The sequence below is a fragment of the Callospermophilus lateralis genome, chromosome 1, assembly GCF_048772815.1.
Source record: "Callospermophilus lateralis isolate mCalLat2 chromosome 1, mCalLat2.hap1, whole genome shotgun sequence".
Taxonomy (NCBI): domain Eukaryota; kingdom Metazoa; phylum Chordata; class Mammalia; order Rodentia; family Sciuridae; genus Callospermophilus; species Callospermophilus lateralis.
The window spans coordinates 451,423-477,985 of NC_135305.1; the positions used below are offsets into that span (position 1 = coordinate 451,423).

Below are 26,563 nucleotides of genomic sequence, written 5' to 3' on the forward strand. Positions count from 1 at the left end.
GAGCCCATGGAGCGGCCTGGGAGTGAAGAAGGGGAGGGGTGGACGGAGCCTCTGCTGGGCACCCTTCCTGAGGTGCGCCAAGCCTGCTGGCGTGCACCGCTGACCCTGCTCCCCTCCATCAAAGTTCCTCTGCTGTCAGCCTCCTCCTGGGCAGCCACAGTCCTACCCTGAGCTCTGGGGGCCCAGGGCTCCCCCTGCCCAAGGGGTTCCATCTGTTGGATACCCTTTCTCTGGTTCTTTACCTTGCCCCTTCACTAGTCTCAGAGATATTCATCTAAGAGCCCCCAGGAAATATGAACCCTTCCTCACTCCTGTCTGCCTGTATCTCATCATGGTTACAATTACTTCTCTAGATATACCCACCAGCCAGGAGGAACCCATCATCCCACCCACCCACCCATGGCAGGCCACCAGCACTAACCATTCTGCAGTGACCCTCTAGGTGGAAGAATAAGGGCTGCCATTTAGAAATGTGCCAACTTCATTGGTCTGCCCAGAAAAGTTTACGTGGGACCAGGGTCCTAGCTTTCAGATCCTGAGGTCCAGGTCTTGTTTTCTCATATGGTTCCCCACCAGAAAGTCACGGATAGATGGAAAGATGGCAGATAGATAAGGGAGAGGTGCCGGTGGATTTATTGAGGGGATAGGAGGAGTCAAGTGAAAACGATGACCTCAATGAGATGGAAAGTTAAGAGCGAACCCAGGTAAAGGTACAAGAGTGTGTTTTGTACTGTTCTTATTGTTCTAGCTTTTGTGTTTGAAATCGTTTCTGAATAAAATTCAAACAACAACAACAAACAAACAAAAAAAAAAAAAACATTACCGTTTTATTTCTCATTGCTAGTGCATTTCCATCTCGGGTCCCAACAGCTAGCGCCTTCCCTGCACTGACGCCCGAGTGGCCAACCAGGAATTCTGCAGGCGGCGCCCGGAGCCTCACACCCACCTGCTCCTCAGACCCACCTGTGGCTGCGGTTTGGGAACGACGGCTTCCTGGCGGGTTTCACCAGCTGCACTGGGACGCGGCCAGTTCACCACGCTGGGCTCTGCAGCTTCCCTCTTTCCAGGCTGTCTGCTCCCCACCAAAACGCACGAGAGTTCTCTTCTTCGGTTCACCCAACGCGACTCCCTGGCTCCTACAGCGGCTCACCCCTAAACGGGCTTCCGGGCCGTGTCTGGGGCGTCCTCGGGGTGCTAGGAAGGAGGGCACAGGTGGCTGCACAGCGCTCGCGGTTCTCCAGAAGGTGCACCAGGCGCCGCTTCCTCCGGTTCCAGGTTCTCGCTTTTGGAGCCGGACGGCGCGGGCGTCCTTCGCCCGCTCCCCACCACCGAAGGCGGCGGTCGGGGAGGCTCGGAGGGGCGCAGGGGCCCGGCGGGGAGAGGGGAAAGGCGGGAGGGGGCGCGAGCGGGACGCGGAGGCACGGTGGAGAGGGGCGGTGCGCTCCCGGGAGGGCGGGGGCGCAGGGGCCGGGGCGGGCCCAGGGGCGGGGACGGGGCGTGGGGCGGGGCACGAGCCAACCCGGGCGGGCGGCGCTGCCCGCGGGGACGGAGGTTCGGCGCCGCGCTCGGAGCGGTCTCGGGGCCCATGTTGGGGCCAGCGCCGCTGCGGGCGCTCGGGACAGAGGCGGCGCACTGAGCCCAGGATGAGGGCGCCCGCGCTGCTGACCTGCTGCTGCTGGCTGCTGGTGCCTGTGAGTGCGCCCTCCATCCCGACCGGTCCCTCTGGCCGAGGCGGGTCCTGCGGCCGGCTGCGCGCACTTCAGGGTCTGGAGCGCACGCCGCCGCAGGCCCGTCTGGGGTCCAGTTCCCTGGGGAGCCCCAACATTCCCTGTCAGCGTGTGGCGGTCCGGCCCCGGCCGCGGGAGGTGCGCTGGCCCCTTCCCCTTCCCACCACGTCCCAGGTCTGCCGGAAGCGGGGTCCAGGCTCCTCTGTGGCCTGGGGTGCCACCGGGCGCTGGGGTCCCCGGTGCCAGGAGCTGCTGCGGTCACCTGCGCCGGCCTCGCGTTCCGAGGGAGTTGCCTTGATGCTTGATCCTCCCGTCCAGCTCCCTGGCCCGTGCTTCCGGCGCGTATTTCTGTTAGTGTGTGTCAGAAGATGTGGCTGGCTAAGAAAGTTTCCTTTTGGAAATATTATGCTTCTTTTTAAGACCGCTGTGCGAAAAGATAAACTGCGGAGAAGCCTGCCAGATGAGTGAAGCACTACGTTATGTGGTTCCCGAGAATTCTTTCCTTTATTTGAAAAACTCCCCCCCCCCCTTTGAGGTTTGACCCCTTTTCCTGCTTTCCTCTCCTAGGCGGAGAAGTGCGTGGCACAGTGGAGCTTTACCTCCGGCAGACCCTGTCGCAGAGCCACTCCCTCCAAGCTTGTGGCCGCGGGGGCTGGCTGGCCTAGGGAGAGCTGAACCGCTGATGGTCTTTAGTTCCCGGGGCCAGGAGCCCCACAATCCATGGTCCCCAGAGAAGGCCCAGCTGAGGGACCAGAACAAACCCCAACCCCAGCAACCCCAGGGCCAGGCTTGGGCCAAAAGCACCAGGGATTATCATGGTGAATGCTGCTCACCCCCAGACTTCTCCACATAGTCATTGCTCTGCCTGCTCCAGGAGTGTTAGATGCTGTAGTGCTTTCAGGGCCTTAAAATTTCTTCTTTTAAGTGGATATAATGTCCTTGATTCTGAAATTTAGACCATTGACTTGTTCACATATGAAAACCCAGCATGTTTGAAGCCAGGGATTGCTGCGTTTGGCCCCTGGTAATAATCTGGTGAACCTAAGATGCTCAGATGTTCTCTAAACCAGGTGGACTTGGCAGCCTGTCCAGCACAAGTTTCTCCTTTTAATTCTGTTAGGAAATCCTGTTTCTGGCTGGAATTCTAGTTGGCCTGCATCAGTAGGAGGATAACTAACCATATAGCTGGATAAGAGTGTTTGATAAGAAAAAGAGAAAAGGAAATTGAGAGAGAGGCAGAAAGACCTCCATGGCAGCTGGCAGCTTAGCTCAGCCCAGCCGGCAATATGGGCACCTGCTGAAGTCCGACAGAGGAGAGAAAAGGAAGGTTGACTCTTTGTAAATTAGCCACCAAACATGTTCTGAACTGGGAGCCCTGTATTGTTCTGTCCTTGGTCTCTGGGTGGACAGCAGGAGTAACCACTTATATAGCATCTGTGGACCCTGTCATGGGTCCTAGATAAACCTGCTCACGTCTCTGTGGAGCCACACAGCTACAGCAGTGTGATGTTCACCCCTGCCCCTCTTCTTCCAATCTTTCTGAAAACCTCTTCACACCAAATTATAAAGTCAAAATTATTACAGTTTTATCTGTATTCATAGGATTGTTTCAGATGTGACCCTATCAGGGTCTCCACAGAGACAGCGCACAGTGCTTGGGTAGCAGGTGCATGGCCCCCAAGTGTCTTATAAACAAACACACACTGGCTTGAACCAGCTGCAGGGCTACGAGGTGGAAGACCCTGATGTTGAGAGGTTGGTCTAAACATACAATGTAGTATGCTAATTTATTTTCCTGCTCAGAAAAAAATATTTTGCTAGGTTTTATGCTTGTTTTATAAAGCATTACAAAGTAAAGAGTAAAGATTTTTTTTCTAACAACCATGCCAGAAAAATGAAGGTCACTACTTTTAAATGAATTTTACTTTGGAAGCAGTTTGGAACTGTAAGATTTGGGGTCATTCTTGCAGCGCTTTGCCCAGCTTTCCTCTTGTGCAATCTAAGTTACTTCTATCTCTTTTAACCTTGAACAGGTGAACAGCATTCACCCAGAATGCCGATTTCATCTGGAAATACAGGAGGAAGAAACAAAATGTGCAGAGCTTCTCAGGAGTCCGACAGCCAAGCACACAGGTATGTGCAGGCACGGGAGGGTCTGCTCCAGCCCCCTCTGGCTTCCTTGGGTGCTGAAGTCTGCCTGCGTCTGGCAGGCAGGTCCACTGTGAACTTTCTTGTGAGCCTCTGGCAGACTCCTGGGGACCACACTGTGAGGTCTCCACACACACCTTTATTCTTAACGGCACAAACTTTCAGGGTCTGAGATGACAGCAATGGTTTCTGACCTCTGGTGGGCTTTGTCGCCCTCTGCAAACAGCTCCATCTTTCCATGGAGTGAGCATTTATCTGACTCCTTGATTTTTAAGATCTTAGTTAATCACAATGGTTTTGAACCAGTTAAGGATGGTGGAAACCTACCAGAAAGCAAACAGGAAAAGGGGGCTTTGTTCTCCTGCCACAGACCTATTGCAAATGTCCTGTGGCTGCTAGTCCCCCTGCTGGGCAGAAGGCTGCTGGACTCAGCCTGGGTGCCCCACACGGGCCCGCAGCAAGACTCTGTGACGATACCTCTTGCCACATTAGCGAGCTCTTTGTCCTTGCTCTTTCTTGTTCTCCACTCTATGCCACGACTTTACCTTCCTCAAGAAAGAAAGAGTAAGATTCTGTTAAAGCAGCCTTGTGTCCCACAGAGGGTCAGAGGTGAGCTCCCTCCTAGACCAGCACTGTCCAGTAGAATGGGGTGCAGTCACATGGGTAATTTGAATTTTTCAGTAACCACATTAAAATAAGTAAAAAGAAGCACATGAGATTAATTTGAATATACATTTTATTTGCCTGAAATATCCACTTGTGATTTCGACTCATCATCCAGACAGAACTGTCATGTTCACATTCTTCTCTGCCCCGAGTCTTAGACACCCAGGGTGCTTAGTATGTTCAGAGCATGTCACCATTGGGTCCCATTTCAAGGTCGGAACCCCAGGCAGCTGGCAGCCCCACACTGGTCAGCGCCGTTCTGATTGTTAAAACAGGCACCTTTGCCCTCCTGCCGGAAAGGGCCTCAGCTCCCGACGCTCTAGTGTCAATGACCTGTGATTCCAAGGTGCCCTGCACTTCTGCTGGCCACATCCTCCAGGGTGTGTGGTTGGACTCTGTCCAGAGAACCGACAGCACCTCAGCCCCACAGCTCCTGCTGAGGTCCAGCTTTGTGAGGAGACACAAGCTGCCCGGGCAACAGGCTGGACACCATGGCCAGCCGCTGCTGTGAGGCCTGCCTTCTCAGTAAGAGCTGCAGGGCTTGGAGGGTTCCAGAAAAGATTCTGAGAAGGCCCTTAGCATCGTGTGTTATCGGGGTCTGGCTTTCCCCAAAGAAATGTGTATCCAATTTGTCCAGCTTTCTGTTTTCAAAGGGTTTTCAGAAATGTAAACTTTATGTAAAATATTTCATTTTTTAAAAGTCTGGAAACAGTACATTAAATAAAAGTTGTGGGAACAGAGCAGACCTCTGTGGTCAGCACTGTCCAGGAGCCAGGGGCAGCTCCCGGCTTGGTGGCTGCAGCCCCTGCTGGCATCCCCTCTGAAAGCTAAGTCAGCACCCTGGAGAATACTCACAGGGCTCCACCTCAGAGAGCCATGTGTGTCCTGGGCTCGCCTTGGCAGCATCTTGGCAGAGGGACAGGGCAGGTTCCATCAAAGCATGGTGGGAAACTGCTCTCGGCTTTCCTGAAGTGACAGGTGTCTGCTTGAGTATCTGCAGGTACCGAAGCCTCAGATTTTCATTCCACCTTTCTGACTCACAAGTGCTTCTTCCAGCCGCCCTTGGGAGCAAAGCAGAACTGACCATAGGCCCGGCCGCCCTGCAGCTCTCTGCAGGGACGGCCTGTGTCACAGTGCTTCATTTTACTCTTAGAAATATGCATGGCTCAAATGCCAGGGATATAAATAGTAGTAAGTTACCAAGATGAAGATACCGCAGGTGATGGGAACCAGAGCTGCGGGCAGCCAGAGCTGGGGAGGCGTTCTCAAGGGGCCGGGCCACAGGACAAGAGCACACTCAGGGTCAAAGGTGACACTGAGGTTCCAGGGAACTGTGGGAGCAACTGTGACAGCCTGGGGATTGAGGAATTGGTGCACGAACAGCAGAGTGAGGGGAGGAGCAGCTCTAATGCTGGTGAGAGAATTCTGTAGTTCTGATGTGGAAATCTTCTTTGTTACATGAAAAAGCGTGTTCCATGGAGAGGCAAAGCCCAGTTTCAGTTCTGAGCCCTTTAAAAGTGCTCTGAGCTGAAGAGCTGTGTGACCTCATCCTGATTCCTCACCAAGTCCAACTTGATCTTGCCACTAGAGTGCCAGGCACATCCAGGCCACCGGTGCGAGCCCTTGACTGAGGGAGCGCACCCCCAGCAGGCGGGCAGGTGTACTACGTGCAAGGCCGCTGGGGGCCCTCCTGCCCGCTCCTTGCATCTGGGCCAGTTGGTGTAGGCAGAGCAGGTGCCTGCACTTTGGGGGCCATCCCTCCCTGTGGCCATCCCTTCCTGTGCCATGAGTGGAAACCACAGCTGAGCCATGGTGGTCAGTATCCACTTAGGACCAATGAGGAAGGTGGTTCAAAACAAAAGGTACAAAACCAAAGTTGACCTGTCCGTCAGGAACCGTGCAGGGTTCGAGATTTAGACAGGCAGGGACATAAGATGAGACACAAGGCCAGAGGAGAGATGGCCCCCAGGGGTCCACACGCATGCCATGCATCTGTGTCACAGCCAAGAGCCCAAGCCCAGGAAAGTCCAATGTCCACAGGAGGCTGCTGGCCAGCCTGCCAGCTGCGGCCAGAGACAGAGTGCCTTGGCCACTGTGGAGACCAGAGGGAGACTGTCTTCCAAGGATGCTGGCTACAGGTCATCCTCAGAGGATGGCTTGGAACACAGGATAGTGCCTCTCCTCAGGACACCATGAAGGACTGTCCACAAGCCAGAGCTGCCACTTCCCTGTTGGCTTTGAATGTCCTGCTTTTACTATCCAGGGATGCCCGGTGGTTACCTCCGTGACCATGGCTCACTGTGGTTTCCGGTCCTTCCACTACATTGTCATTGAGGAAGAGATGGTGTCTTGTTTCCTGTTGTAGCTTCAAAATCTGATACAGCCTTTAAAGACAATTCAAAAGCTTTTGCTGAGGAATTAGTGAAAATTGTCACATTAGAAATCAAGTGTGCAGCGGGGGTGTAGCTCAGTGGTAAAGCAATTGCCTCATGTGCATGAGGTTCTAGATTTGATCCCCAGCATCACGAAGTAAGAAAGAGCAGGGAAAAGTGAGAAAGGAGGAGGAGAAGGAAGAGGAGAAAATAAAGCAATTAAGTGACACATGCACATAGAAAAATACTGCTAAAATATACATACAGTGCCAGAGCTCACGCCTGCAGACATCTCCCAGGGCCATTCAGTCCTGTGGAAGTGCATCTCCTTTAGTCAGCCTCCTGCTCTCTTCTGTTTTAGTCTTTAATCTGAACAGTGCGTTTGCAGACTGACCAGCCTTCGTCCCTGAGCTCTGCTGGAGAGCTGTGTAATATTCTATGGCATTCATTGGTCTCCACCAGGCTCCTGAGCTCTTAGGCAGCTGACGCTATTTTGCTCCTACAAACAATGTCTCAGGATTGGTTTTTCATTGGAAAACTATATCCCAGCACTCGGGGGTGGGGGGATGACTCCAAGCCATGGTTGGAGTTGCCACTGCTGCTTGTGGCCCTGTGTCCTCACGGAAGCCCCCCTTTCACGTCTGTGGTGGTGGTACCCATGTTATACACTCAGTGACACCCGCTTTTCTCTGGCCCTTCCTTATATCTCACTGTCCCAGTGAATGCTCATCAGTATCCACGAATGGCTTCTCTTTCTAAAGTCCTGACACATGTGCCTCCCTGGCGTGCTTCCTGAGCCCTGCCCAACTGCGTGATCGTCCGCTGCGGGGGTTGCTCTGGATCTTGGCTGTGGTGTGGTCTGGCCCTTCCTGGTCCTTGGAGACATCGCCGTCTGACTGGTGTGAACCCGCAGTGGGTGGGGATCACGGCCTGTGCCTATGAGGGGTGGAGCAGATCCGGGCCTAGACTTGTGTGTTTAAATAATCAATGACTCTTTAATGATTTGGATTTCTGAACATGCCTTTAAATGTACTTCTCATAGGAAAAAGAAAATTGCCGGAAGTAAATTCTACCCTGAATAAGGTTCTCTGTGGGCTCTCCCCAGGAGTCTGTGGGGAGCTAGTCGGAGGTGGGGCCTGGGAGCTGGTGGATGTGGCCATGCCTGGAGGGCAGAGCTGTGGATCTCAGGATCCAGGAGAGGGCCTGGGTGACCCTGGTGCTGACTGGTCCCGGGAGAGAGCTCCCTGCTGACAGCGCCCCCTGATGCCCGCCCTCCGCGCCTCAGCGCCCTTGCTCCTGGCTTCTCCAGCCTCCTCCAGTCCTTGGGTCTGGGCTTTCCTGGCTCTTCTCACAGCAGCCTGGCCTCCACCCTCAGTGGCTGATCCTTTCCCTGTGGCAGGCGGGCTGCCCAGTGCCTTTGCTAGGTGACCAGTGAGATTCCAGCCAGCCAACTTCAAGGCTGCTTTGTGTGTGCCACCTCACATCCTGGCTTCCCAGCCACACTGTGTGGCCCTGGTCTGGGGCCCCTCCTCTTCCCAGGGAGCAAGTGGAGGGGGCTCTGGGGCTCACAGGCCTGCATAGCCTCTGGAGTAGCATGCTCCACACCAGGCACGGCAGCGCACAGCTCTGCTCTACACGGCCAGGTGATGCCAGCTTCCTCCTGGCAGCAGAGGCTGTGGGGCCATGGTCACTGCCTTGGTGGACAGTAGCATGTGCCTCCATGGGGCTCTCACAGGTTTTCTGTGGCCTCTGGCTTTGCACAGTTCTGATTGTAGGGCCAAATGCCGCTGCCCCCAGAGGACATGCATTTGAGTCTCCGTTTGCAAGGCTTTGCAGAATTTTCCAGTCAAGCTTCAGAGGCTGCCTCAAAGCTCTCGCACCCAGGGGCTGTGTTCCACAGGCCACCTTGTGCCCTGGACCCAGCCATAGCGAGCCCCACTGATGTTCTTGCTCTTTGATGTTTCCATTGCGCAGAGGCCAGGTGGGAGGGTTGGTGGGAAGTGAGCAGGATGCGTCACCCAGGGAACCCCAGGTGGATGCTTGGGCAATTCACTGGGATCCATAGTGCTAAAGGCAAATGTCCCTCCATTGTCAGGAAACAGGGCCTGGACCAAGGACCAAGGAGCATGGGATTTCTGGGGGAGACCTGAGAGTGAACCTCAGTGGCATCAGCCTATCAGGAAGAAGCAACCAAAGTGATGGAGTGGCCAGGTTCACTACCTCCTCCCTCAGAGACCAGGCAGAAAGAAGGTGGGAAAGCTGCCGATAAGACCAGGAAATATTTTGATCGCAGCTGGCTTCTGTGTCACTGGCTGTGGACCCTCTAGACTGCCGTGGGCACTGGTCATTCGCTCTCAACCTTTTGTGCATGCTGAGTGCCTAGGGCCGGGTCTTGGTTTTTGTTCTGCATGTCTTCCGACTGCTCCATCCAGCCCACCCTGTGCTGGAGTGGACAGTGAACCAACTGCCCCCTGCTGCCCTCCCCAGCCCCCACTGGGGCTTGAGCTGCTTCTGTCCAGATGTGAGCACTGCCTTGGCATCCCAAGCACGCCAGGCAGCGTCTCCTCTTGTGGGTCCCAGCTCCCTTGCCGTCAAGGTCCTGTTTGGCATTCCTGACCTCTGGGCTCTGAGGCTCCCTTGAAGGGGCAGTCCTCTGGTGGGGGTTAGACCAAGATGAGGAGTGCGCTGCACACACCTTGCCCAGCACCTACTCAAGGAAGGCCACGGGCATGGCAGTGTAGGGGACTGCATGGCCTGGTGAGAATAAGGGGCACTGACCGTGGCAGAGGTGCTCCAGGCCCTGGGCTTGGGCAGAGGGGGAATCCCCAGCCACCCTGCCCATCATACCACCAGATGAGGAAGCCAGGCCTAGAGGTGGGCAGCTGCCAGGTCCAAGGACCCTCAGCACATGCTGCCTCTGTGGCCATCATCGTGGTGCGGGGGACAGAGCAGCGTGCTCCAGAAGGGCTCACCTGCCTCAAAGGTAGCAGCGTGCCCCACGTCTGAGCTGGCAAGTCCTGTCCATATCCACCTCATGTTGGGCATAGCCACCTCTAGACACAGCCTCTGCTAGTTTCCACCCTCCTGGTGACATGGCTTCTCCCACCCGCCTGCCTGGATCTGAGGTCATTCACTTCTCCCGGGGGCCTCCCTCATTACACCTGGCAGAGACCTCTGTCACCTCCCTCCTGGGGAAGAACAGGGAGCCCTGGGAGCAGCTGTGGCTTTGCTGATTGGAGACTGTCTGGAGGGGACATCAGGTGCCTGGACCCAGAGTACCCTGGAGGTCTGTGGCCACTGCAGGTGTGAAATAGCTGTGCTGCCCACCTGCCTCACCTGAGCTCCGCACCTCCCATGCAGAGTGGAAGGCCAAGGCCACTTGGAAAGGACCATGCACAGGAGCCCAGGAGCTCTGGAGAGGAGGGAGCACGCTGTCCTGCACCCTGCACCCTACAGCACCCTCCACACAGCAGAGGCCCTGAGCTCGGGCCCTGCACCCAGCACCGTCCCCATGCACCAGCACTCGTCTGGGAGCTCAGGGGATCTCCACTGGGCTCTGATGCTGGCTTTCTGCTGGAGCTTCAAGGAGGGTGGGCTTAGGGTAATCTCCAGGTGACCAGGCCAGAGCACAGCCACAGGGAAGGAGGAGGCCCCCAACTCAGTGAGGGAGACCACGTGGCCGTGCAGAGGCTGCAGGCTGACACTCCGGGGTCTTTGTGTTCAAGGAGGGGTCTCTGGGGAGGCAGTGAACCAACTGCCCCTCAGGTCTCTGAGAGGGGAGTCTCGGTATGAGAGTGTGGGTCTCAGTGGGAGGTCTCCATGAGCTGTTCCAGGGGTTCATGAAGCAGTCTCTATGGGAGGGATCTGGGTGCCCTGGGATAGAGAAATTTGCCAAGGGAGAGGCCCCCTGGAGACGATGCTCCTGTGGACCAGCAAAGCCCAGGAGCCATTTCCACAGATCAGGGGCCAGACGCCAAACCAGAGGGAGATGTGGAAGAAGAAGGCCCGGTGCTGGGTGGCAGCAGGCCGGCAGCTCTGGAGGGGCTTGTGCAGGGTCCCACACCGGGGCTGCTGGGTGGGGGGAGGGCAAGGCCTCCACCTGGGGCAGGAGACAGGCGACCTTTCTCAGAGAAAAGAGGGAGAGAGCAGCGCTCACAGGAAAGGCACCCATTATCAGGGACCCAGGCCAGTGCTCTGTGATGAGGACCAGAGGGGCCCATTGCAGCTCCCAAAGTTCCTGGGGACCGGTTAGAATCAGGCCCAGGTGCTGACTGGTGATCTGGGGCCACGGTGCTGTGCAGTCCTCTGCCCCGCCAAGGTGGCCTAGCTCTGCCCCTGCTGGGCCTAGGTGGCAGCTCCACACTGTTTCCTCAGGAGCCTGGACTGCCTCCCTGTGCACCAACCACGGCCGAGCGGCTGCAGGTGCTGGTCAGGTGAGGCACAGCAGGCAGCTCCTGGGTGAGGCTCTTGTTTGTGCACTTCCCCCTGCTGCCCCTGCAGGCTCCTGTCCAGAGCTAGGTGTCAGCCTGTGCTGGCAGGCAGTGATGAGCCGGGCCCAGGGAGGAACTGACTCAGGCTCAGTTGGAGCAAGGTGATGTTTGTTCCGCTGGATTCAGCGTTTCTAAATACATATGTTCTGCCTGTATCTCTGCAAGTGCCTTGAAAATCCTTTTGTGCACTTTCCAGCTTTGGTTATTTCTGTTTCTGGGTCTTGGTGTGATGTTAGCTGAAGTCCCAGAATGTGACTTCTGTCTTCAGGGTCCACCAGAATCCCAGAATAAAGCTGCCACTTCTGAGATTCTAGTCATGCATGGCCACCGCCCAGGGAATGACAATGTCCCAGGAAGTGGCCTTTCTGGACCCTTGGTTTGTAGCTTTCCCCACCAGTTGAGGGTGGGATCCTTGCCCCACTCTAATTAGTCTCTTCCCTGAGTGATGCCCATGACATCATTCCAAGCACCCACGGAGTCCCAGCCCTCTGGGGAGATCTCCAAGCACCCACGGAGTCCCAGCCCTCTGGGGAGATCTCCAAGCACCCGTGGAGTCCCAGCCCTCTGGGGAGATCTCCAAGCACCCGTGGAGTTGCAGCCCTATTGGCAGATCCCCTCCTGTCCTTCTTCAATTTCTCTTAGGGATCACAAGGGGGCTCCCAAGCAAACCCAAAGTGGATTGGGGCCATGGTGGCCAGGCATGCATCTGCCATTCTTTCTGGCATGAAGTGCTTCAGCAGGTGACCAGACTCTCCGTCCACCGTGTAGCCCGGGGGATCATTGTAGTTGCTCATGAACATCTGCTGGAGATGTGGGTATTTGCTATTATCAGAAGCTTGGCAGGAGCTCATCCCAACACCATGCTAGGTCTCTGTCTCTGTGGACAGTTAGGGCACTGTCACCCATGCCTGCCCACTAGCGTCCCTCAGATCGTCCTGTGGCCTCCCAGCTCATGGTATTCTTACACTGTGCTCTTGTGCTCTCTCCTCCGAGCACATTGCTGTCTCACCGATGGTGGTTGCTGTGGATGCTTCCCTTGGGTTCCCCCACCACCACCACTGCTCCAATAGCGATCACGGCTCCATTCTTAACTGCAACTTCTGGATGGCGTTTGGCACCAAGCCCCCCTAGCAGATGCATAGGTGTAGCTCTCCGTATCTCACTGACAACTTAAGAACAAATGACATGACTTTGCATCCTCCAAGTGATAACAGGGCACCCTCATTCAGCAGAATTTGTGTGTTCTGTTTGCCCTGGAGGGACTGAGGTTCTGTGAGATCCAGTAACAGGTGCCTTACACTTGGCCATCCCAGTGGACAGCATTCAGGGTGTCCGGGAGGAACTGAGTCTGAGGCAGCCTGGCAGTGTGACCAGCACTTCTGAAACTCCAGGTGCCAGCAGATCTGTCTGTCCAAGTCACATCCACCTTCTGTGGGGCTGCAGAAAGCTGGACCCGATTCCTGCATGATTCTGTCAGCCAGCCACTCTCTGGAGCCTCTTTTGCAGTAAACTCCAAGACAAGAAAGTCCTGAAACCAAGCTGCTAGGACAGGGCTGTCCTGATAGGGCAGCTGCTCAGAGCACAGTGTCCGTGTCTGCACATGCCCCCAAGCTCAGGAAACAGATTCCATGGGTCCTTCTTACTCTGTATGGTCAACTAGGTAGCCCCTGAGTGCCCAGGTGACAGCAGGTCTCCAAGAATACTGTTTTTTTAAATACTTATTTTATTTACTTATTTTTATGTGGTGCTGAGGATAGAACCCAGCATCTCACACTTGCTGGGGGAGCGCTCTACCGCTGAGCCACAACCCCAGCCCCAAATACTGTTATTTTGAGGGTCAGTGAGCAGAAAGTCAAAGCAAGGCAGAGGTGGAAAACTGCTGAGTTGCTGCAGGCACAGCTCAGCTCCGGCAAGGTTCCAGGGAACAAGGGATGAGGGTGGAAGAAACTCAGAGCCAGGTTTCTGCCCCAGGATACGAGGGAGGATCTAATGGCCAACAGGCACTGGGTGGGAGGGCTGTGCAAGAAGGGCTGGACTTGAGGCTCTCTGAGCAAGGGGACCAGCCTGCTGTGGGCCAGCTTGCAGTCTCAAGTCCAGGGCGTCTAAGTTGAGGAAGATTCTGGTCATCTGCACCCTCCTCTCTTGTGTCCCTTTCTGTGAACTCAGTGCGGAGAAGACAGCATCCTGTGAGCATGAGGGACCCAGTGCGTTTTGAGGCCAGCACTTTGCTTACCTGGGACAATTCAGGTCAGAACTGAGGGTTGCAGATCAGAAGAGAACAGAGCACGTGAAAAAATGATTTTCTCCCAAGTCGGCTCCCAACACCACCCAGGCTTTAAGTTAATGGCAAGAACCCAGGGTCGATGGCTTTGAGGGCAGCAGCTCTACAGAGTGAAGGTGACCAGCTTCTCTGACAGGTGTTACTTTAGAATTGTAGAGCTAAGAGGAGTAAGAATCTCCTTGCTCACTAGTCACCCATCAGAGAAGAGACACAGGTTGAGCAGGTGCAGCCCTGCACAGGTGAGCCCTGCACAGGTGAGCCCTGCGCAGGTGAGCAAACCCCACAGTTGATGGCTGTGGACCTCAGTTAAGCTCCTGCTGATCCTGCGCCTGCCTGTGACTCCCTGGGTTTTCATCATCATAGCAGGAACTCAGTCAGCACCTTGCAGGTCTTATTACGTGCTGATGATCTGTACTGAATCAGTTGTGTTTGGAGCTTAAATATGTTGAATTCCCACTTTTAATCATTCTTCACACTTTTTGAGTTTTCTCATCAATGGGGGAGGAACTAGGATTCCTTCCAAAAGACAAGATGGATCCCAGCATTTCTAGTCCAGTCAGTGCTTCATACCTAGACTTCCTGTCAGACAGTCTCTCATCCGGCTTCTTCAGGGACACATGGCTGCTGAGGACTCACAGTGGGGACTTCCTGATGTGGTCAGTCTGTGGAGTATGGCATGGCTGCGGGGGGAGAGGGACGTGAAAGGGCAGACAGGAAGAGCCAACACGTGCAGTGTCCCGTGTGTCGAGCTGTGGAGTGACAGGTGGCTCCTGGAGTCTGGGCTCCTCAGGACACAGGGCCGGCCCCCTTTCCAAGGACCAGGGCTCTGAGCAGGTCCAGGATGGAGCGTGTGGGACTGCCCTCTCCGCTGTGCAGGGGTGAGCACCAGGGACCTCCTGGGAAAGGGGAGAGTCGGAGACCCCGGCAGCCGTTGGGCAGCCTGAGCAGAGGGCACCAAGACCTCCACACAACCCCTGAGGAGGGGTCCCACCTGAGCTGCCCCAGGTGCTTCCAGCGGGTGACCTGAAGGGCCACTGCAGAGGGCTGGGCTGCAGTGAGGGAGCAGCCAGGACCCCCTGGGGCTCTCATCAAGGCCTCTGCAGGAGGGACCTGGCGGCTCAGATGGGGCAGGACAAACGGACAGCAGAGGATGCACACCCCCACCCCTGTAGCTGCAGGGCCAGAGTCCACATTGGATGGCCGGTCCTGGGGGCCAGGGCGTGCTGGGGGATGGTCCTGGGGGTCAGATTATGCTGCAGGCTGGTCCTGGGGGCCAGGGAGTGCTGGGGGATGGTCCTGGGGGTGAGAGTGGGCTGGACAGTGGTCATCCCTCAAGGGCCAGCCCACTCAGGTGAGGGCGCCCAGAGCCACATGGGAGCCTTGTGGAATAAAGGCTTCTCGTACTCTGGCCTCCACTGCTGAGTGCACTGAGGGTGACCCCAGCCGACCTGGGCAGTGCCAGGCACAGCAGGCCCCACTCCTGGAAGCCACAGAGTGCAAGTCTGCTGTAGGAGGCTGGGGGCACTGGCCATGCTGTGGGACAAGAGTGTGTCTTGGTGCCCTATCATGCAGCAAGTGAACATGCCTGATAGTAATGAATTGCATTTTTAATATGCCAAAAGAATGAATTTAAGATGTTGTCACCATACAGAAGTAAGTCTCTGAGGCAATGCATGTGCCGATCAGCCTGGTTTGAACCCTCAATGTGCAGGGCTCGACAACACTTTCATCCCATAAACATACTCACTACTTGCCAATTAAAAATGAAATAGAACTTGAGAATCACAGAGTGCAACATTATCCAAATGCTTCATACTGCATTCCTGATGGCCTCTCCAAAGCTAATCAGGGTGGACACAGCAGTGTCTGACTTGTGGCCTCCCTGCCGCCTCCTGGGGCTGGCCCCTCACTCTCTGCCTCTCCTTCCAGCCTGCCCTGGTGTCTGGGACAACATCACCTGCTGGCGGCCTGCAGAGGTGGGGGAGACGGTCACCGTGCCCTGTCCCCAGGTGTTCAGCCATTTCTACAGCAGACCAGGTGGGCTGTGTGCGCGCTCCTGTGCTCCCCACAGTGTTTGTGTCTGAGAACTGGTGTCTCCACTTCCCTCGGTGACTTCTGGCTCCTCCTGCTGCAGGGAACAACAAGACACAGAGGTCATCCACCCCACCTACGTGGGCAGCAGGGCAGGTAGCAGGGAGAGGCCAGGCCTGGCAGACACAGGAGAGCCAAAGCCTGGGGACTGTGCATGGGTGGGAGCCAGGAGTGGAGAGTAAAGAGGCTCAGTGGGTCCCTGTGAGCCCACGGGCTGGGTTCCCACAGGAGGGGCGGAGACAGTTAGCCCTGCGGAGCTGTGATTCTGGCAGGAGGGCAGCCTCTCCTGCCAGGAGACATCTGATGGCTCAGCCCCGGGCCCCACTGTGCTGGACAGTCTGCCATCCCCTGAAGTCTGCAGTTCTCTGCAGAGCCTGGGAAGCTGCCCTGGGCCCTGTACTGGGGCTGGCTCTGCACCTGGTGACGCTGCCCAGTGGGTGCTTAAAGGAGCGCTTGCTTTGTTTTCATAAGTGATCAGATCTTTGTGACGTGGAGAAACCCACCTGGAAAGCCAGCGTGGAAGATACACCTGCAGACAGGGAGGTGGGGGATCTGCTCTGATCTGGCAGGTGCTGGGGGCTAACCCTTGAGAACAGAGTGTTGGGGGTGGTTGGAGGAGGAGAGCGAGCCAGGAAGGAGCCCTCAGGCTGAGCTCGCCCGGCATGGCCCCTCCAATTCGAGGACCTGAACATTCTAGGTAATCTGGCCTTTTAGACTTTCCCTCCAGTCAGTTCCTTCTCTACTGAATATTGTCCTGGAAATCCAAGTCCATTCACAGAGCCAGCCAGCAAGCCCCTGGGCCCAGGGAGGCCCCGAGAGAGAGAGGGAGACCTCGGGGGACCAGCAGGTCCCAGAGGCCACGCTCCCTCAAACCCAGGGTCGGGCAGGCAGGTCGGCCGCTCTGCCACCCCCTGGCCGGAGCTGCTGGGCAGGTGGCACCAAGAGGGAGGAGCTCGCCTGTGGCTGTCTGACTCCTCTCAGCCACTGGCCAGTCAGGCTCCTGAAGCCCGAAGCCCTCTCCCCTCAGTGCCATCTGACTTCTGGGACCTTGCCTTCCCCTGCCCCAGGCCCCTGGAAACGAAGGAGGCCATGCTGCTGCCCCACAGGCCCCGGGCCCTGGGCTCCCTCCGCCCAGGAGGGCAGCAGCTCTACAGAGCGCGGGGCGCACATGGCTGACACCGGCTCTGCCCGAGGACTGGGGTACTCGGTTTTCCCACCCCACCCTGGCAGGGGCCACCTACTCTTCTGGGTGGTCTTCTCCAAGGACACCAGCTTGTCATCAGGAACACTGCGCTTCTGGCCGAGAACCAGTGGTGGACTGTCTGGGTGGAGAGGTGGGATTTTCCATCACAGCGGCCTGTGCCCTTGCAGTTTGACCTCACCACCTCCATCCAGCCGCGGCCACCTGAAGCCTCAGCACTCAGCTCTTGACAGGGCAGATTGTGGGCAGGCGAGGAGCAGAGGGGCCAGGAGCAGGCAGGACAGGCAAGACATGGTAGTGGGCTCCAGAGTGACCCGGCCTGGCTATAGCTGCCTCTTAAGGTGCAGGACGTGGACTCTGCCAAGATTTTCATTCTGCTCCAAGGTGGCAGCACTTAGAGCAATTGCAATTTTACTTCTGTTTTTCCCACTTTATGACCTGAGTGTCCACTCGCATCTCTTGGGCCCCGCCTAGTCCATGGCAGGTTGTGAAAGGTGGCCTCCGTGGAGTCTGCTGACTAGAGAAGCACTGGGGCAGTCTTTGTGGACCTGTGGGTGAAACATCTGAACTTCACTTTCCAGGAAACATAAGCAAAAACTGCACGAGTGAGGGGTGGTCAGAGGCGTTTCCTGACTTCATCGAGGCCTGCGGCTACAGTGACCCCGAGGACGAGGGCAAGGTAGGCTCCTCCTCCTAGCCGCACAGAGTGGCCCCTTGTCCAGACCCGGCCATGGCACAGAGGCCTGGCGGGCAGGGAGGGTTGGGCCTCGCGGGTGGGCTCAGCTTTCCTCCACCTGGACCAGCGCAGCTTCTCCTGTGTCTCCTCGCCATCCTGGGTCTGGTCTGCCACCCGCAGCTTAGCCCCAAGCCTGCCAGGTGTGACCAGACCAGCCCTTCCCAAGCCGCAGGCTGCATCCCGCGTTGGCTGGTTTATCTTGGTCTCGCTGGGCCTGGGCAGGGTGGCAGTGACCTGCCAGTTGGCGGTGCGCATTCGTGGCTGCGTTTCCAAGGGGGCCTGGGGCACTGTGTTCCAGAGCAGCTGACGACATTCTTGTGTGGAGTGAGTCCACCCTACCCCAACATCTGCCCAGCCCAACTGTGCCCAGGCCCACAGCTGTGGCTCACTTCACCCCCAGGCCACTCGCTGTCCCTGCCCTCAGCCTCTGTCCCCTCCTGGCTGCCCCGGTAGGCGAGCACCTTGTAAACCTGCAGGTCCCGATTCAGACCACCAGCCTGCACAGAGCGGTGCTGGCCTGAGACCTGGCGGGGGCAGGCTGCTTCCCCACCTCCCGGCCCCTCGGGCTCCCCTTCTTCTTCGCTAGGGTTTCAGTTCAAAGCCAGTTCTCTTCCCCTGAATCAGAAGCAACACTAGAAAAGGAAGCATCTCCGGGTCAGCACTGTCCTTAGGGTCGGGAGATCCACCTGCCTGAGGGGTGGAGGGGTGATGGGTGAGCGCAATGACCACTGTGGCCTCTCTGGGTCTTAGAGGAAAAGCCGGGGCCAGAGAAGGCGTTAGAGAACTCTGGGCTGCACACCCTCATGGGGCCCTGCCGGAGACTGGAGGCGAGGCTCCCTTGTGCCCGCACTGGCTTTCCTGTAGGACCGGGTCACCCCGCCCCTGCCCTCTGTGCTGTGTGGGTTGACATCCCCACCTGGGCTGGACGCTCCTGCTAGTTGTCCTCTGTGTGGGTCCAGTGTCGGTGGAGGAAGAGCCCACTGAGTGTCCTGGGTTCCTCGCTCAGAGGGAGCCTCCCAGGAGCCTGGGCTAAACCCCAGCTCAGCCCCTGCCAGTCATGGCTGGACCTTGGCTGTGTCCTGTGCTCCAGGGAAGACGGGAAGGAGATCCAGGGGAGGGGGAAGGGGCTTCTTTGCCTGCCCCTCTGACCCTGAGGCCCCGCTCCGTTATGCTGATCACCACCATTAGCTTTTCTGCACCGTCCCCAGAGCCTGTGGCCCCTGGTGGCATGGACTCTCAGATGTAGAGAGCTGTTGAGTACGGGGCCATCGTATGTTCTGAACTCAGTGACACAAGACACGCTGGAGTGAATGTCACTGACTCCCCGCCTCGCCAGGTCCCGGGGCCAGGGAGACAGGGCTAGGGTGCAGCCAGCAGCTACAGTGCCACCCCTAGTGCACCAGTGTTGGTTCCTCTTGTGCTTCTGGACCCCACATTCGCTGCCCTGGTCCCGCACAGGAGGCCGAGCGAGAGCCTCTATGTCTGCTCCACCAGAGCGAGGCCTCGTGCCCCAGCCCTGACCCCAGCAGCTGAGGGACTCACTGCAGTGGTCCCAACAGAGAACCCAGCTCAGAGCCAGGGCTGGCCTGCACATGCTGCCTGTGAGTTCACAACATTTCCACGGGGGTTGAGTGGGCTCATGGTCTCTCCCGGAGTCCACTCAGGCTCTGAGAACAGGCTTCTACCCCAGCCGAGGGGCTGTTCTGTGGAGAGAAGGTTCTTTGCTGAGGCCCTGAATTCTGACCCAGAGCAGGGGCAATGGCTATGGAGTGGGGTGACTTTGGCAGTGACCTTCCTACCTGGGTCCAAACCCTGAGATTCAGCCAGATGTAGGGGCTGGAGACCAGGAGTGACCAGGAGTCCCAGGGTTTCTGAAGGCAGAGGGGTGGTGGACAAGAGACAAGGGAGGGCACCCGCCATGGTAGTAGCAGCTCACGGCAAGACAGCCCTGGTTTCCTAACCCTCTGGGTGGCACCAGGGGGTCAGTTCTGGGGACGCCGTCTGGAAGACCCCTCCCGGTCCCTTGGTCCTGCTTGTAGGGCTCGAAGCTGAAGCCGCCTGCGTGTGGCCCAGCGTCTGCTCCCGTGCATCTGTCTAGTTGAGGAACTAGCTCTCCACTAACACTTCAGACTCTGCAAGTGCCCTAAATGCCCATTTCCTGGTAAGGGATTAGAGAGTCAAAACACTTCAATATGAGAAAGCCATAAAAATGACGGCACCAGACCAGCGACGGCACCAGACCAGCTCCCTGGGGCCGTTTACGCTCTTGGAATACTTTGGATACTTGGAGTATTAGGGGGATAACAATGGCTCAGACCCGGAGCGCAAGGCCAGGGGGCCATGCAGTATGTGCCACCTGAGTCCGGTCCCCCGCAGGTGAGCACGAGGCAGCATCCCCAGGTGGCCACCCCCGGGTCCCCCAGCTCCTGCTCCTCTCTTCAGTCTTCCGCTCTCTTCCCAGATTGGTATTTTCCTTGGATTCCCACTCACACAGTCAAGGTCAGCCATGTCAGTGTGCGGTCATCACAGGTTTCAAAATCATTAAACTCAAGAGAAGATCAACCTCTGTAGAAACCACAGGCTTCACGGTGTGCCAAAGATCCAGAAAACAAAGTGGAGTCACACTGGACGTCCCCCCAGGAGCCAGGTGTGGGCCCCGGGCCTCTGGCACAAGAACCCACAGGAGCCTCCCCACCTGGGCCTCGTCTGGCCAAGGGGACACAAGCAGAGTGTGCAGCCTGTTCCCTGGGCCTCAGCCGCCTCCATGGGGTCCGGGGAGCTCTGGCCAGGCGCTGCTCAGGGTTCTCCAGGTCTCACACGTGGAGAGCCCTGCAGGTGGTGTGCGCGAGGGCTGAGCCCTGCTCCCCAACCCCAGGACAGCAGCCCTCCGTTGTGTTGGGAGGTCCCTCCGGGCACACATGAGGGGGGTGCAGCAGCTGATCCTGACCCCACTGGGCACTCCCGCTGCTTCTCCCCTCACGACCAGGCCACGCGCAGGGCCAGGCCACGCGGATGCAGCACGCTGGCCTGCCAGGGGTCTGCCCGCAGCCTCCACCTGAGCCTTGCCTGTGCAGTTCTTAAACAAAGACCACATGGGCTAAATTTAGCCACGCACTGTTTGGCACTTCAGGCCTCCATGTATCAAGTGGATACATTTCTTCCATATTATGCCATATTCCTAAAAATATGTGTGCCCTCTCCTCCCAGCTCCTGCCCGGGAGCTCTCCTCCCGCGCCGACTTCACTCCCCCAGGTCTTGGTCACTGAGGCTCAGCTCAGCACTGATGCTGCCGGCACCCTGTGCAGGCACCCACCTGGAGCAGCCCTGGGGGCACATCATGGCCCTGGCTTGTCAGGAGGCATCCAGCAGAGGCCCTGTGAGCCACCTGCCCGGGGCTCCGCTCCCCAGCTCATGCGCACAGGACAGGAGCCCTGAAATGCCCAAGGAGCCCCAGGGGACTCGCCCAGAGCCCTGTGTGCTGCCGGTTCCACAGCGATTCCAGCTTCCAGGGCCCCAGCAGCAGCGTCTGTCTTTCTCCTCGAGGTGCAAGCCGTGTTCCGGGTGGCCAGTGGCAGGAGATAAAGGGGATCCCGGATGGTACACCAGCCAGGGACAAGAGGGGCATGGAGATCTGGGCCAGGGACCTGGGTGGGTGGGCAGAGAGTGGGACCCAGAGCTGCCGACAGGAGCCCCGAGACTGGCCTGTGTTCGTAAGCAGAAAGGTCCCAGGACCAGAAAGACTATGGGCCAGGTGGTGCTGGTGTTGACTGGCCCTGTGCCTCTGGCGCTTAACAGCTGCACGCAGCGAGTGAGACACCTCGAGGCCAGAGGACAGGTGGCAGGGAAGCTAGGTAAACCGCAGACACCACATGCTAGGGACAGGCGAGGGCACAGCTGTAGGGTGACAGTCAGCCTGGAGGTGCAGGCAGCCATGGGCGCGGAGGGACACTGGCCTGTAGGAGACAGAGGCCAGGGAGCTTCTGGGATGGTGTGACCATCTAGGGCAGGGTGGGTGAGGTTCTGCCCTGGCTCTGCACGGACAGGGTGCGGCTGTGCTCCCGGTGCTGTCCCCTTGTATGTGAGTGACCTCTCATAGAACAGCCAGCAGCGGGCTCTGTGGCCAGCCCATGGGACAGTGCTGGAACAGCAGCCACCTCCCAGGACCCTCAGGTGTGCAGTGGGCGCCATGATGGAGGGAGGAGGCTTGGCGGGAGCAGGCAGGGAGCCAACCTGAGCAACAGCGGCTGCTCCTGGGCCATCGGGGGCGTCACTCACCTGCAGCACAGGCTGCAGGGTCCCCAGAAGGAATGAGGACAGTGCAGAGACGCATCCTGTCCTCGAGGTGCTGGGTGGTCTGCTGAGGCCTGGGAAAGAGAAGAAGGAGGGGCTCTAAGGGGTCTCTCCCTGTGTCACGTCCTGGGATCTGGGACCAGAGGGCATGGACAGGATGCCAGCAAGTGACAAGGACAAGGGAAATCTGCTGGTGAAGGCAGAAACACCAGGCACTTTAACACCGTGTCCCCCTTTTAAAAGCCCTTCTGCTGTATTTTCTATATTTAAAAAATGAGCACATATTACTTTTGTATTTAAGTAAAATAAAATTTTAAGATCTCAAAAAATAGTACATCTACGCCAAGTTTGTCCTTCAGCTCTGGGCGTAGACAGGCTGGTGGGGAACTTGTCAGTTTGAGCCTCACGGATCTTCTTTTTTCTTTTTTGATATTTTTTATTTATAGATGGACACACTATTCTATGTGCTTATTTTATGTGGTGCTGAGGATGGAGCCCAGTGCTCAACATGCTGGGCAAGAGCTCTGCCCTGAGCCCACCCTCTCAGGGTCTACCTAAAGAATATTTGGAATGTAGTGGGCAGAGCACGGCACGGCACAGGGTGTGAGCTGGCTCCCCATTCTCAGCCTTTGCCGAGCCCTGGCCGTTGCTCCCTGAACCCTCCAGTGGCCATGCAGGTCCACTCCAGGTGACAGGCCTCCTCAGGAGACAGGGCTCCTGTGGCCATGCAGGTCCACTCCAGGTGGGAGGCCCCATCAGGACTCAGGGCTCCTGTGGCCATGCAGGTCCACTCCAGGTGACAGGCCCCCTCAAGACTCAGGGCTCCTGTGGCCATGCAGGTCCACTCCAGGTGACAGGCCCCCTCAAGACTCAGGGCTCCTGTGGCCATGCAGGTCCTCTCCAGGTGGGAGGCCTCCTCAGGACTCAGGGCTCCTGTGGCCATGCAGGTCCACTCCAGGTGGCAGGCCCCCTCAGGAGACAGGGCTCCTGTGGCCATGCAGGTCCACTCCAGGTGACAGGCCCCCTCAAGACTCAGGGCTCCTGTGGCCATGCAGGTCCACTCCAGGTGACAGGCCCCCTCAGGACTCAGGGCTCCTGTGGCCATGCAGGTCCACTCCAGGTGGCAGGCCCCCTCAGGAGACAGGGCTCCTGTGGCCATGCAGGTCCACTCCAGGTGAGAGGCCCCCTCAGGACTCAGGGCTCCTGTGGCCATGCAGGTCCACTCCAAGTGGCAGGCCCCCTCAGGACTCAGGGCTCCTGTGGCCATGCAGGTCCACTCCAGGTGACAGGCCTCCTCAGGACTCAGGGCTCCTGTGGCCATGCAGGTCCACTCCAGGTGGCAGGCCTCCTCAGGACTCAGGGCTCCTGTGGCCATGCAGGTCCACTCCAGGTGGCAGGCCCCCTCAGGACTCAGGGCTCCTGTGGCCATGCAGGTCCACTCCAGGTGGGAGGCCCCCTCAGGACTCAGGGCTCCTGTGGCCATGCAGGTCCACTCCAGGTGACAGGCCTCCTCAGGACTCAGGGCTCCTGTGGCCATGCAGGTCCACTCCAGGTGGCAGGCCTCCTCAGGACTCAGGGCTCCTGTGGCCATGCAGGTCCACTCCAGGTGGCAGGCCCCCTCAGGACTCAGGGCTCCTGTGGCCATGCAGGTCCACTCCAGGTGACAGGCTCCCTCAGGACTCAGGGCTCCTGTGGCCATGCAGGTCCACTCCAGGTGGCAGGCCTCCCCCTCAGGACTCAGGGCTCCTGTGGCCATGCAGGTCCACTCCAGGTGACAGGCCTCCTAAGGACTCAGGGCTCCTGTGGCCATGCAGGTCCACTCCAGGTGGCAGGCCTCCCCCTCAGGACTCAGGGCTCCTGTGGCCATGCAGGTCCACTCAAGGTGACAGGCCTCCTAAGGACTCAGGGCTCCTGTAGCCATGCAGGTCCACTCCAGGTGACAGGCCCCCTCAGGACTCAGGACTCCTGTGGCCATGCAGGTCCACTCCAGGTGACAGGCCTCCTCAGGACTCAGGGCTCCTGTGGCCATGCAGGTCCACTCCAGGTGGGAGGCCTCCTCAGGACTCAGGGCTCCTGTGGCCATGCAGGTCCACTCCAGGTGAGAGGCCTCCTCAGGACTCAGGGCTCCTGTGGCCATGCAGGTCCACTCCAGGTGAGAGGCCCCCTCAGGACTCAGGGCTCCTGTGGCCATGCAGGTCCACTCCAGGTGACAGGCCCCCTCAGGACTCAGGGTTCCTGTGGCCATGCAGGTCCACTCCAGGTGACAGGCCCCCTCAGGACTCAGGGCTCCTGTGGCCATGCAGGTCCACTCCAGGTGGCAGGCCCCCTCAGGACTCAGGGCTCCTGTGGCCATGCAGGTCCACTCCAGGTGACAGGCCCCCTCAGGACTCAGGGCTCCTGTGGCCATGCAGGTCCATTCCAGGTGACAGGCCTCCTCAGGACTCAGGGCTCCTGTGGCCATGCAGGTCCACTCCAGGTGACAGGCCTCCTCAGGACTCAGGGCTCCTGTGGCCATGCAGGTCCACTCCAGGTGACAGGCCTCCTCAGGACTCAGGGCTCCTGTGGCCATGCAGGTCCACTCCAGGTGACAGGCCTCCTCAGGACTCAGGGCTCCTGTGGCCATGCAGGTCCACTCCAGGTGGGAGGCCTCCTCAGGACTCAGGGCTCCTGTGGCCATGCAGGTCCACTCCAGGTGACAGGCCTCCTCAGGACTCAGGGCTCCTGTGGCCATGCAGGTCCACTCCAGGTGGGAGGCCTCCTCAGGACTCAGGGCTCCTGTGGCCATGCAGGTCTACTCCAGGTGGGAGGCCTCCTCAGGACTCAGGGCTCCTGTGGCCATGCAGGTCCACTCCAGGTGACAGGCCTCCTCAGGACTCAGGGCTCCTGTGGCCATGCAGGTCCACTCCAGGTGACAGGCCTCCTCAGGACTCAGGGCTCCTGTGGCCATGCAGGTCCACTCCAGGTGACAGGCCTCCTCAGGACTCTGGGCTCCTGTGGCCATGCAGGTCCACTCCAGGTGGGAGGCCTCCTCAGGACTCAGGGCTCCTGTGGCCATGCAGGTCCACTCCAGGTGACAGGCCTCCTCAGGACTCAGGGCTCCTGTGGCCATGCAGGTCCACTCCAGGTGGGAGGCCTCCTCAGGACTCAGGGCTCCTGTGGCCATGCAGGTCTACTCCAGGTGGGAGGCCTCCTCAGGACTCAGGGCTCCTGTGGCCATGCAGGTCCACTCCAGGTGACAGGCCTCCTCAGGACTCAGGGCTCCTGTGGCCATGCAGGTCCACTCCAGGTGACAGGCCCCCTCAGGACTCAGGGCTCCTGTGGCCATGCAGGTCCACTCCAGGTGGCAGGCCCCCTCAGGACTCAGGGCTCCTGTGGCCATGCAGGTCCACTCCAGGTGACAGGCCCCCTCAGGACTCAGGGCTCCTGTGGCCATGCAGGTCCATTCCAGGTGACAGGCCTCCTCAGGACTCAGGGCTCCTGTGGCCATGCAGGTCCACTCCAGGTGACAGGCCTCCTCAGGACTCAGGGCTCCTGTGGCCATGCAGGTCCACTCCAGGTGACAGGCCTCCTCAGGACTCAGGGCTCCTGTGGCCATGCAGGTCCACTCCAGGTGGGAGGCCTCCTCAGGACTCAGGGCTCCTGTGGCCATGCAGGTCCACTCCAGATGACAGGCCTCCTCAGGACTCAGGGCTCCTGTGGCCATGCAGGTCCACTCCAGGTGACAGGCCTCCTCAGGACTCAGGGCTCCTGTGGCCATGCAGGTCCACTCCAGGTGACAGGCCCCCTCAGGACTCAGGGCTCCTGTGGCCATGCGGGTCCACTCCAGGTGACAGGCCCCCTCAGGACTCAGGGCTCCTGTGGCCATGCAGGTCCACTCCAGGTGGCAGGCCCCTTCAGGACTCAGGGCTCCTGTGGCCATGCAGGTCCACTCCAGGTGACAGGCCCCCTCAGGACTCAGGGCTCCTGTGGCCATGCAGGTCCACTCCAGGTGGCAGGCCCCCTCAGGACTCAGGGCTCCTGTGGCCATGCAGGTCCACTCCAGGTGACAGGCCCCCTCAGGACTCAGGGCTCCTGTGGCCATGCAGGTCCACTCCAGGTGGCAGGCCCCCTCAGGACTCAGGGCTCCTGTGGCCATGCAGGTCCACTCCAGGTGAGAGGCCCCCTCAGGACTCAGGGCTCCTGTGGCCATGCAGGTCCACTCCAGGTGGCAGGCCCCCTCAGGACTCAGGGCTCCTGTGGCCATGCAGGTCCACTCCAGGTGACAGGCCCCCTCAGGACTCAGGGCTCCTGTGGCCATGCAGGTCCACTCCAGGTGACAGGCCCCCTCAGGACTCAGGGCTCCTGTGGCCATGCAGGTCCACTCCAGGTGACAGGCCCCCTCAGGACTCAGGGCTCCTGTGGCCATGCAGGTCCATTCCAGGTGACAGGCCTCCTCAGGACTCAGGGCTCCTGTGGCCATGCAGGTCCACTCCAGGTGACAGGCCTCCTCAGGACTCAGGGCTCCTGTGGCCATGCAGGTCCACTCCAGGTGACAGGCCTCCTCAGGACTCAGGGCTCCTGT

General features: G+C 58.5%; 1 protein-coding gene across 3 annotated transcripts in view; it reads left to right on the forward strand.

Moving 5' to 3' along the window:
* The first annotated feature begins 1,564 nt into the window (after positions 1-1,564).
* Vipr2 (vasoactive intestinal peptide receptor 2) overlaps positions 1,565-26,563 on the forward strand; it is a 78,258-nt gene continuing 53,259 nt past the window's right edge. For 2 of the 3 annotated variants that reach the window (XM_077110376.1, XM_077110377.1), the window contains exons 1-4: positions 1,565-1,691; positions 3,761-3,860; positions 15,614-15,721; positions 17,558-17,655. In XM_077110376.1, the coding sequence (XP_076966491.1) occupies positions 1,644-1,691; positions 3,761-3,860; positions 15,614-15,721; positions 17,558-17,655 (354 nt within the window). In that variant the 5' untranslated portion in view covers positions 1,565-1,643. The remainder of the gene's footprint in view (positions 1,692-3,760; positions 3,861-15,613; positions 15,722-17,557; positions 17,656-26,563) is intronic. The other variant, XM_077110378.1, reaches the window with a different exon arrangement.